General features: G+C 47.1%; 1 protein-coding gene across 1 annotated transcript in view; it reads right to left on the reverse strand.

Moving 5' to 3' along the window:
* Positions 1-12,537, reverse strand: part of LOC149330484 (large neutral amino acids transporter small subunit 2) — a 181,355-nt gene that overhangs the window by 27,580 nt on the left and 141,238 nt on the right. The window contains exon 3 of the mRNA XM_089561063.1: positions 5,318-5,443. Within this exon, the coding sequence (XP_089417189.1) occupies positions 5,318-5,443 (126 nt within the window). The remainder of the gene's footprint in view (positions 1-5,317; positions 5,444-12,537) is intronic.

The raw sequence follows: 12,537 nt of genomic DNA on the forward strand, positions 1-12,537 counted from the left end.
TTGCCTTGCTCAGATGCGGTCGCCGGGGCAGGGAATCGAACCGCAGACCTCTTGATCAGAACGAGGGCGTCATGGTCACAGTGACATCAAGGTGAAAGGCGGTAAAGCGGCTTCTGTTTCAGCTGAAGTGCAAGTGAGGCTGTAGATGTGGCTCAGAAAGTGCCCACACACTCCAACGGAGAAATTTTGTTTGTCGTTAGCGGAGTAGTGAAGTTATGGCGTTGGGCTATCCTGTTCGAACTTCAGCACAGATGCTTACGACCAACAGCGCGGCCGACTATGTATGCGCAGTACGTAGGAAAGATAAGATTAACACGGACAGTATCGCATACAACGGATGAGAGACTGACTAAGATTTTGTCCTCAATGTTGAACAACGCGCTCAACAGAGTGCCCGCCCCCGGTCACTACGTAAACAGCCACATCTGCAGAGTACAGGGAACTGATTAAAGGCTTTTCCACTGTGTACCGAAATAAGCTCGTATGGGAGTAAATACCTAGTCTTCTAGAACACTCCGCACGAAAAATCTCTCCTGTAGATATAGGTGCTTCCCGCGATTTCAGCTCAGTTTCAGTTTCAATTCTTTTATTTTTTCAGATATAATAGGTCCTGGAGAGGATCAAGAGCTAAAAGCTGTCTCGACAGCTTGACTAGGCCCATGACCCCTTCTATTAGGCAATAGGGGTTTACAGCTGCAGGTAGTGTCCATATTAATTGGCATCAAGAAATGCGAAGAAACAATGAGTTATACAGTAGTAGAAGTGAAATTAAATTATTAAATAAACAGCGTATGATTTCAAAATGTGTCTACAATAACTGCACCTATAACCGTACATAGACGGAGTAAGGACTTCATTCGCCACAGAAGTGCAGTTTCGTTGGCATGCAGGAGGATCTTTTCATTGCGGCCATTTTACAACAGTACGCGCGAGCCTGCAGACTCATCGTGAGCTTGCAAATGCTGTGTTGTCTAATACACGTAGCGGAATTTATTCGAATAATTCACTGGGTCCCATAGAAAGTGCGACTGAGCACATTTGTTGCTAAGTTGGCACAAAACGAAATACACGCAGACATCAAGACCTATGTTTATTGTACTTCGCCTTCTTTGCTCCATAGCGAACGCATCAATCAAACAAGCGTTCAATGCAAGTCCTTCTGTACACTTGAAATGGCGCCCTTGAGCTCGTATACGCAGTGAAAGCTAGGGACACATTGTTTTGTGGAGAGTGCCTTGAGCGTCCGCATCGACAGAAATTTTGTAATGCATTAAGCAGGGAGATCAGAAGAGACGTTTCGCATCGTTGATCGGGCTCCTTTCACAAAAAAAAAGTGCGCTTCGAAATAAGGTATTTTTTTTTTCTGCACCGACCAAACCAAATCTCCAAGGACGTCTTTAATGACATTTAGGCCTCTTTATGGGGGCCTTGCTTGCACTGAAATGCTGATCCAAAATCCGAGTGCTTAAGTACACCTAAGCATTGGAAGCCAATTTTTTTTTTTTGCCGCCGCGGTGGCTCAGTGGTTATGGTGTTCGGCTGCTGACCCGAAAGACGCGGGTTCGATCCCGGCCGCGGCGGTTGAATTTCTTTGGAGGAGAAATTCTAGAGGCCCGTGTACTGTTAAAGAACCCCAGGTGGTCGAAATTTCCGGAGCCCTCCACTATGGCGTCTCTCATAGCCTTAGTCGCTTTGGGACGTTAAACCCCATAAACCAACCAACCAATTTTTTTTTGTTAAAAGCCGTTTTAACAAACTCAAACATTGTTCCTGTTTTATTTCATTTTTGTTGTTATATTTTGCTAGCATTACTTATCGTTTCTATATGCTGGTGTTCCTTTTATTTCGCGCCATTGCAGCGCCCATTTTTCTTATTCAATCTTTAAGTGAAGTTTAACCGACAAAATGTATTTTCAGTCTGTGGGCACTGTAAATACAAAAATGTTAAATAAGCGCTTAAATAAAACGTTAAATAAAAAAAACACGTGTAATCAAAATATGAATCATAATCAGAATTATAAGAACCGGCACTATAACGCCTCATACGCTAGGATAAGCGACAGTAACTTAGCCGAATGTGCGCACAGCTTTTTTTTTCTTTATTTTCGAGATTGACACTCAATAAGACCACTTCAGCTACACTTGAGCTGATACGGGTGAAGTTAAAATTTCTTAAGTTTCACTAGATCATTAGTAGTGTTACCCACTGGGGTGGTACGGTGACAAAAAACTATGTCATCGAGCCCTCAATGTCCGGAAGCAGAGTAAAAAACATCCGCACCTTCAGCGACAAAGCTAGCCCTAGCACAGATCGGCGCGCAGGTGCCAAAGAAGCAAACAAACAATCAAACAAAAGCCCACATGTAAAGAGTGAAAACACTGCAGTCGTGCACCCGGAAATGCACCCAACGCAATAGGGAAAGCTTTCACGCTCTACAGAGGGCGCTGGCGCGCGGGCGGTGACCTTTTTTCTCCAGCCGACAAATGTGCCGCTTTTTAACGTGTGTGCATGTTTGTTCAGATGTGTATCATTAGAACCGGAACGCAGACACGGTGGCTACGCACGCAGTCAAACACACGCGAAACAATGGAGCTAGCATACGCACACGCCCACCAGAAGTTCGTTCCCGAGAGTAACACCCTCACCTACAACGACAATGGCGAACGACAACTGCGAGTCGAACAAGAATGGACCAAACAAAGGAGAGGACAATGCAGGTCATACACGTGTGACGTAAGCGAGGCTTCGGAACAACGTGTACGCACAATCCACGAGCAGTAACGGTCTATCCCATCCGTCGGGGACTACAATATGCAAAGTGGATCACAAAAGCGGATAACGCGTCCGCGAATAACAAAAAAAAAAGAGAAAGGGTGTCACGCATCGAACTCACGCAAGCCCTTCGTGTTCGAACACACTTCCGCAAACACGACACGCACGAAATCTCCTATTACTATCATCATCATCAACCCATATAGGAGGAGGAGGAAGAAGAGGAAAGGCAGGAAGGTTAATCAACCCATATAGGACTGCCATATATACCCAAGTAGCACAGGCAATTGACCCAGTATTGGAATTGATGTTGTTACTCTGGTCCTTTGTGGGACCGGCGTTTGCCAATACATTTCCAATACTGGCCCAATATTGGAATTGATGTTGTTACTCTGGTCATTTGTGGGACCGGCGTTTGCCAATACATTTCCAATACTGGCCCAATATTGGAATTGATGTTGTCACTCTGGTCCTTTGTAGGACTGGCGTTTGCCAATACATTTCCAATACTGGCCCAATATTGGAATTGATGTTGTTATTCTGGACCTTTGTAGGACCGGTGTTTGCCAATACATTTCCAATACTGGCCCAATATTGGAATTGAGGTTGTTACTCTGGTCCTTTATGGGACCGGCGTTTACCAATTCCAATACTGGCCCAATATTGGAATTGATGTTGTTATTCTGGACCTTTGTAGGACCGGCGTTTGCCAATACATTTCCAATACTGGCCCAATATTGGAATTGATGTTGTTACTCTGGTCCTTTGTAGGACCGACGTTTGCCAATACATTTTCAATACTGGACAAACTACCTGTGCAGCTTGGGATAGGAGTATTCATATAGTAGTGCCTCCTGTGTGAATTAAACCCCCATCATACAGGACCGCTAAGCGAGCGCCTCGCACAATCTGCTCATCGACTCCTCACAAGCTCGCTACCACTCGCGGCCACTCGCTAGACTGACTGTCACTCAGTCACCCTCCGACGGTCACGAGGTACAACTGACGTGAGCCCTTTCACTCCGCGCAGCCTCGTTGTTCCGGCTAGTGCCTCTACTGCTTGACTCCTCACTTCTTTCACCAGAAGCTAACCTCTCACTGTTTGCCGCCTTCGTTCTCTCTTCTTTCGCTCTGGCCCTCATCCCCCCCACCTCATTAACGGCTGGCAGAGTCTGGCGTCGTCACCTGTGGCGCCCATCCCCTTGGCACGAACTGCCTTCCAAGCACAGGCGCCGAACGCCTGATTTACGACCCCCTGATGGATGTTGGTAGTCTACTATACGGCGTGGCTTTCCGAACTGATGAGGCCCCCTATTTCGTGACTTCTCTCGACGGCTGCGATGTCTATCTATCGCTTGCGCCCATAATGGACTAGCGGAGCGGCTCGTATGTAGAGTGGGTTCGTTTGCTTCGTGTAGTTGAGCCTATCGGCAGATGCTAGTTGATTCACGTGGGTGCTCGGTACACCGTTGTGTCGGTGTCTTTTCTGTCTCGAGTTTCTAACCTCTTTTACGTTGATTTAACAGTACAGACACTTGAGGTGAGGGATTCACTCACAAGTCTCGTACAGGGAGACGCTGATGACGGCCTTTGAAGTAGTGGATGAGATACATTTATTTTAAAAATCAAGGCTTATAATAAGCTGAAAAGAGCTGCTAGCGAGAATGAATGTGGTTACTTTCCGTCGGTATCACTGATTTTCTTCACTGATTGGTTGATTGATTATTGATGAACGATTGATCAGAAAGACGAATGCGAACCAGAAGAGAACTAACTGCCCTTGACGAGCGCGACAAAATGCAGACTTGCTTGACAACGTAACAGCTTCGTTCCTAAACTAGAGGGCTCATACTGATATGCTGATCAGCATCAGTGGTCTCGTGCATTATCTTCGGTGTTGACGTCAACAGTCGCGCAGTCCTTGCGGAATAGAAAGAAGAACAACTCATTCGAGGAAAGAGACAGTGATTGTTGTTTCGAGAAGCATAAGCAGACTACTTCCTTAAGAGTAACAGATGTAAAAGACATTTATGCTTCCAAGAAAAACGATGATTAAAGATACTGAAAGAAAAATAAATGTGGACATAAGTTTATGCCCCCAGTACGAACTTTCTCGCGACGAGAAAGCTCACATGTCCGCTCCCAATGCCTTTCAGGGAAATAGGGTAATATTAGTATATTCCTGCCGAGAAATAAGCTAAGAGACCCGTCTTTGCACCAGACCACGGTGAAAATAAGTATTACGGCCGCGTTTTTTAGTTATCTCTCGATAACTTAACCAACAACAGGCACCACAGTAAACGTAAATATTAATGTACGGCGAGTCACTATGACGTCACTCAAATGCTGCTCAAGCGCCGTGTAGTCAACTCTCAGGTGTTCCTTTCATATTTGTCAGAAAGTCACGAGACATGTCTAACACTTTCATGGCTTATATGTGGGCCTCAATCACCGCTCGTGTTTCTAGTGCAAGTACACTTGACTAAATTTGGCAATGCAATTTTTTTTTACAGGAAATGTTGCACAGGCGGGATTCTTGCTCACCATAGCAGAGCTGCACGATTCCGGTGATGATGATGGTGGCCAGGGCGATCAGCTTGCCGTAGGTGAAGAAATCCTGGACACGAGTGGACCACTTGACGTCCCAGCAGTTGACGAAGGTCAGCAGAGCTGCGTGGAAGAGAACGAAAATAGTTATTGATCGATTGATTGATTGGTCAATCAATTGACCTGTCGACCGCTTAGGTGAGTGAATGACAGGTTCATTCTAAATCTCGGGAACCTATAGTTTCTTACCATGTTTCAGTCCATACACTCTAAACACCAATACACCTATACGGGAGTGAAAAGGGAGTATAAGTTGGCCTCTAGCGCACTATTTTTATGAAAGGGAGTGCTAGAGGACAGTTTAATCCCTTTTTTACTCCTTTCTATTTCGAGCGTACGGGCGACATGATCCGTTCTAAACAACCCTGTCGGTACAGACAGTGTCAGAAACTACTAAAGAGGTTTCACTTAACCACGTTAGCCAATGCACAACGGCACTACACTGTACTAAGGATCTTTCAATAAGCCTTTGTTTTTCAGATGATTTATACATAAATGTTTATATGAGTGAAACATCACGACTCGGGTGTTTGTTCTGAAAGGGTCATTGGAGCGACAAAAAAAAAACATAATCGCCCAACTATACAAAACATAAGTAGTCAAATCGCATTAACGGCAATAAGCCACTATACGCGTATGTATTAAAGTGAACTTCCCCAAACTGTCCGGTTTAAAGCATTCTACACTGAGTTTCAAGCGAGCAAAAGCTATTCCGACCTGGAAGAAATTTCTCCGTCTCGAGCAAGGCGGCACACCCACGTAGCTTTGTGGGTCACCGTATAAAGAACTGACTCGCGACTTGAAAACGGGACCGAGCTAGGATCGAACGTTCCGCAAATAGGAAAGGCCTAAATAAAACGTGGGAGGGAAGCGAGCTCCGATAGCATCATTAAAATCGAAATAGCGAGCATACGAGCAAAACAGAGGGAAGAAGTCCAACCAGAGCTCTGACCCACGTGGGAAAGGGCTGTACTCCACGTCTGCCCTCAGTTCTCGGAACGACAGAAGGGAGCAGATGTTGCACCATGTGACACAGGCCACCGCGTCCCGTCCCATGCAGATGGGTGTGCTCCATTTTTGGCTCGGTACGAAAATTGAGAACTGCGTCGCGCAGTGGCGTCTAGACAGTGGGAGCAAGAGGACATTGACAAGCTCTCGGTGGGCGAGCGACGCTGGAAAGGCTGCAGACGGTTCCTTAGTTCGCGCGGTGCGTGGCAGATGTCGCTCGTATCGCTTCCTCCGCGCAGTGGCAGTGCCGCCTCACGGAGTTTTCCCTAACTTCGAGCACACTGTTAGGAGCATAACGATCACTGAGAGGGACAGACAGGCTCACGTTTCTTGACCTTCCATTCCCGATGGAACCGTGGTTACCCAACAATTGTGGACAGAAGCATTTTTGAACGAAAAAGAGTTTAAGAACGCAATTTTTTCATATATTGGAATATTTCTCCATAACAATCAATATATCTGCAGATCTCCCTTCGAATAATTGCATTTTTTTGCTATTAATGTTCTTTGCTATCGCCAAAAGCGTTCTTCTTTGGTTTTCTATGGCGGTCTTACTGCTCCATGCGGGCGACGGAGAAAGCTGAAAGAAACATTTTGTGATACATCAGAAGAATGAACCATTACCTTCAATATTTTCTTACCAGTACCGTACAATTTTCCAAATTTCTTTCTCCAACAATGTCGGATGTGCTAGTAGGATTCTTACTCTGCTTTTGTTACTTTCATTGGTTCAACCCAAATTTTGCCTCAACGGTTAGGTTCGCTCGATGGCAACGTTGAGAGAACCATTAGCACCACTTCCTTGCATCTTCCATTCCTGTATATAAGGCTTATATTGTAAATAAAAGCAAGTTCTGTATTAAGAAGGAGAAGAACTTATGAAGAAGAAGCGTTCGATCGGAGCATATTCAAGCGAAGAAATATCGCAGAAATGTTTTCCCCAAGGAGCGCACGAGTCTAGTTCAACGAGAACGACCTGAAAGTTTTGGACGTCATCCAACTGAACCGACATCCAAATAGTCGCTCAAGCGAAGTAAAAAAAAAAAAAGAAAAGAAAAGCCGGAACGACATGTCTGCCTTCGGCTCCGGTTACCTAGCACACGTGCGTGCGTGTATGCAAACTCGGCAGTGGAATCCACGTACGTCAATACACAACAAGACGCGGTGTCAAAATATACCGCCGGCAGGTGAAAGAAACCGAGCACGCCGTGACTGACGGCTTTCGACGTCGATCACGCGGCGTTCCTTTTCTGAAGCTCCCCAGCAGAGTTCCCAGCGGTGGAGTTGATCAACTCTTTTTCTTTTTAGCCGACGCTATTTTCTTTCTTCTGCTTTTAACGCCGCTTCAAAGGGGCCCAGCCGTTTTCGTACCTGTTCCACGCCACCAACGTTCCATGCCTGCCCTCAGTTTCTCAAATAACTTTTGGCACACATCGTGCCAGACAGGCAGGCAGACCTGCTAGAAGCTCCTAGCAGAAGGAAGCCAACGGAGCAGACGACAGCGCCGTTAGCTTCCTTCAAGCTATACCAGAGCCTTGTGCCGTCAGACCGTTGCACCCCCTCCCGTTTCTAATCTACCCGGCTGTCTCTTCCTAATCTTCGTGGATTCGCACCCAGGTGATCCCCGGCGCCAGACTGTTTTCTTGTTTGTTTTTCCACTGAATCGACGCCTCACGGACCGTCAAAGAACAGCGGTAAGGTCGACCAGTCGGCAGCGTCGTCTGCCACGGTGTCTGGCTGGCAGACGGCGGCGAGGTAAACCCCGCTGGTTATTTACGTATTTTATTTTCAGCTCGCTCCTGGCACGAAGACAAGCGGGCCAGGCCAAGTCAAGCAGTGACCGAAGGGTTGATGTGCGGCCGGAACCGGATTCTCCAACGTCTCGCCTTTTGACAACGGACCGCTCACGCATAATGAAACCAGCCGTCTGCTTTGCATTTTTATATAATGCGAGTCGTCTGCGTCGGGGAAGGCGTCTGCTTCTAAGCTGGGCGATCGGAACGTTATACGCGGGAAGACGCAGGGAACGAAAATATTAACCCCCCCCCCCTCCCCCCTTGCTGTTGTTGTATACTTGCTTTCTCGCATCTGTACACTGGAGGACCGGTTTAACTTGAGCCAAGCCTGCCTGCTCGATTCGTCAGTACTAGGTTGAGCGCCGGCCTTTTGAATGGCGGAACTTCGTGACTCGCGCGGCTTTCAACTGTGATTGAACGGACGGGCTTTTGGTATTGGGAATACGAACGGGTATGCATTCGGACGCCGACGTCTGTAGGCAGCCAGCCCTGGCGCCGGTGTCTGCATAAACCAGTCCGAATGGAGAAAAAAAAAGCACAAAAGAAGCGTTGTCAGTGTTTGATGGGTCACGCTGTTCGCTGTCAATTCGTGTGTGCACGAGCAACGCGTAACGAAATGGCACGCGTTCAAGAACACTTCCTGGTTTCGTACTTGCTGGTCATTCTCCGGTTAACGCCCTGGTCGAGGGGCCCCCAACGCCTGTTTACGAAACGTGACCAGTAAAGCGCACGACTGCAGCGCCCCTAGCGGAAGCGTTGGAACTACTTGCACGGGACCCATGAGAAAGGATAGGCTCAGGGATGTCTGTGGCGAAAGTTATGTTCAACCGGAATGATTCTAGTTGTTTATGTGCTATCTATTCTTGAATCCTGTTGCGGTGAAAAAGCTGTGTAGAGGCTCTTTCGGGCCTCAGGTGCGCCGTCTATGAGCATCGCAGAGATGGGGAAAGAGGCAATGCTGTACTCACCAGGAGGCTTGGGGAGAGGGAAGAAAACGCTGTCTTTTATTGTTACCTACCCATAAACGTCGTAAACAGGCGCTACTAAGAATTCTACCCCCCCCCCCCCCCCCCCCCTTTCTTAAGGAGAGACCTATGCCCGCCTATGTGACTACTATAATGAACTCTGGCGCGATCCCACAACGCATAATTCCATTATCGATCCCTGAAAACATAATTTAGCACGCCCAAATTTTAACGCTCATTTCAGAATGTTTAAAATGTTTCGGATCTAGCACCTACATTCATAACCAGTGATATACAAGGCCGGATGTTGTGTTGGTCATGTTTTTTTTTTAATACACGACCCGGGCATCCCGTTCAGAGTTGCACAGGCGCGAATTCACGAAGACGCCTCGTAGCTGGCACGGAAAAAGGAAATAAAACCAAGCGGCAACGGTTATCCTTCGTCTAGAAAGCGGCACACAACGTTTCGCTGAACAAGAACAAGAGAAAACAACTGCTATGCATGCATTTTTCATCGCATTCCTGGCGTCGGCGCATACGGTTCCGGCTCGTTCTAGAGCTACGCATCTCACGCAACGTTGTGTGCACCAAGGCTTCCGCAACAGCGCGAATAAGGGAGTCTCCTGAGACCAACGCGGCGAGCGGTGCGGATTTGAGGTGAACTTGGCGTGCTTTGCAGCCCCATCAACGACACCAGCGCACAAGTCGCAGAGAACGGATCAGATACATTGTTATGCATTTAAAGAGCGTTATAGGCCACTTCGCATGTCCGTTCCGTTGTATGTTAATCATTGCTATCTTGCAACACGTTTACCGATTACCGAGGAAAAATTTTGAACTTTATAGATATTACTTAAAAGCTCATTTCTTGTCAACTGTTTACATTTAGGCTAGGGGTGACTACTTTTACATGTGTGTGTGTGTGTGTGTGTGTGTGTGTGTGTGTGTGTGTGTGTGTGTGTGTGTGTGTGTGTGTGTGTGTGTGTGTGTGTGTGTGTGTGTGCGTGTGTGTGTGTGTGTGTTGTGGCAGTAGGCTATTAATATGCCATGAAGAAAAACTTAATGACGTCAGTGCTTCGGGATCACGTGATAACATTCTGACCAATGAAAATGGGTGAACCCTGTGTACCTCATTCGTGGCAACGTAATCCAGACCGCGTATTTGCCAGCCTATATCCGTATGTCTGTTTTCTGGGTTAACCCTCCCCGAAGATTTCGAGCTCGGATTCTCTTTGGGCTGCCAACAACGCGAATTTAGCAAGTTTTCCCGCTTTTCGAAGGAAACTGTACAAGTAGTGTTACAATATCTGCGAACTCTGATTCCGATGCCGCCTATGAAGCGAAAATAATTTCACCCTGAGAGCCGGAGACCGACTTGACTCCACTAAAGGCGGTACTGACAGACACAGATTTCCTTTATCCACTACTAAACTAAACTTCCGATTTTCTTTCTCCAGTGAGTATTACGACCGCCAGTCCTCAGCACGTGGGCGGGGACTCGCGTTTCAGACAGCTCCCAGGGGGCGTTCGCGCTGGCAGGGATGAAGCGTGGGCGGGTAACAACGTCCGTATGGGGCAGACAGCTGAGTGACAGTGCTCTCAGTGGAAATCAACCTCGCAAGCGGGCACTCCACATTGCCCTAGAAAGCGTTACCTGAAAGAGACACCTGAGGGCGCTGGCTGTCGGCTCTCATACGAAAATGCGGCTGCTCTGTCGGCTCGACGGTGTATGATTGCGCGTTCTCGGGCTGGCTGCTAAGGGAACTCAGTGTCAACCGCCATTACCACGCACTGACGTCATCACGCCGCCACTATGGGGTGCAGGTCGACCGCAAGCTTCTTTTTACGGCGCTGGAGACATACATGACAGATCAGAGCGTTGCTTTAAACCACTTTTTTTTGTCTTAGAAAAGAAAAAAGGGAATGTCGGAAAAGTTTGCCGGGCTGACAACCGTCGGTGGTGGTAGTGAAAGAAAACGAAATGACAACAGAAAGCTGTGACGTCACGACATAACGTGGTACAGCAAAGGACCCCAGTCACGCGCATACGCAGTGATGTCGCGCCAGCCCATCGCCAGAGTTAGTAAAATCGGTTACAGGACTCGAAATTAGAATCTCGCAATGGCTCACTGGTAGTGTCTGGCGATGGGTTGACGGAGGAGCCACCTATCATGAGCAGTGCTGCTTGGAATTCATCGTCATCATCATCACGCTAGACTCTAAACACGAATACGTCTATATGAGAGTAAGAAAGGAATAAGCTGTAAGCACATTCTGTTTTAGGTGTATGCTACCGAAGCTGGAAGCAAGATTTCGATCATTAAATATACGGACTGCTTACTCTTGGTAACGGAGACATGTTCTCACTGCGAAGTCCATTAACTTGACGCAGTTAGCAATGGGAGGAGACTTTTAAACACGGCAACGGAGGCTTTGAGGTTAGCAAACAAAGAACATTGAAAACTTCGTAACTGCTAGAACTTCGTACATTTTGCGCAGGGAATTAGTTTCCGTTGCTAACCGTATCTTTTTTATTCCAGAAGTGTGCCATGAGGCATAAGTTCAGAAAGGGGGAATGGAATGCAGGAGATAGAAAGTTAAAAAAAAACGTGTTTCTTATTTTTAGTGATGCAAATCTACCCCATGCAGCAAACCCTATCCCCTAACCAAACCTAACCTAACCTAACATAACATAACCTTAGGTTAGAGGATGCGCTAAGGACAGCTATTTTCTTTTTGCTCCCATTTAGGCTAATTTGTAGGGGTGTGCGAATATTCGAAATTTTCGAATATAATTCGCATATTATATTTTTAGTATTCGTATTCGATTCGAAATCCAAGTATTCGTGTTGTTTCGAATATTCGACCCGACGCGAATATTCGTATCTAGCCGAATATTCTATTGCGAGCACCGGCGTTCATTTCGGCCCGCAAGTCCCATCGACAGAGACATAACAACATGGCGGCGCCGAGAGCAGTGCGTAACTATAGTGCCTAGAATATACTGGCTAGTGTGTCGACCGCGGCCTCCCGGGTGGCACCGGGAGCAATGAATGCCGGCGGCCGCCGCGAGGAGCGCTGCAGAGCCGGTGGGTGCGGGCCGCCGCGCTCCTACCGCGCTCGCTCTGCAACTGCTGCAAGGGGCCTGCTCAATTTTTTTGCTTTCATTAAGGTGTAACAGACCACAGCTTTCAGCTGTCATGGATGCATCTGACTACAAGTTTCATGGTTTATTTTGAGTATTTGACAAGAGGCGAAGTATTTAACGGTTGTATCTTGCGAAAGCTTGTACGAAGTTCGGCGCACAACCGAGCTTCAAACATCCGTGCTCACAAAGGAAACACGGGATTTTTATTCTAGCGACGATTGCATAATGTTTTTTTAATAC

The sequence above is a fragment of the Amblyomma mixtum genome, chromosome 9 (assembly GCF_055824585.1).
Source record: "Amblyomma mixtum isolate Tamu chromosome 9, ASM5582458v1, whole genome shotgun sequence".
Classification (NCBI taxonomy): Eukaryota; Metazoa; Arthropoda; class Arachnida; order Ixodida; family Ixodidae; genus Amblyomma; species Amblyomma mixtum.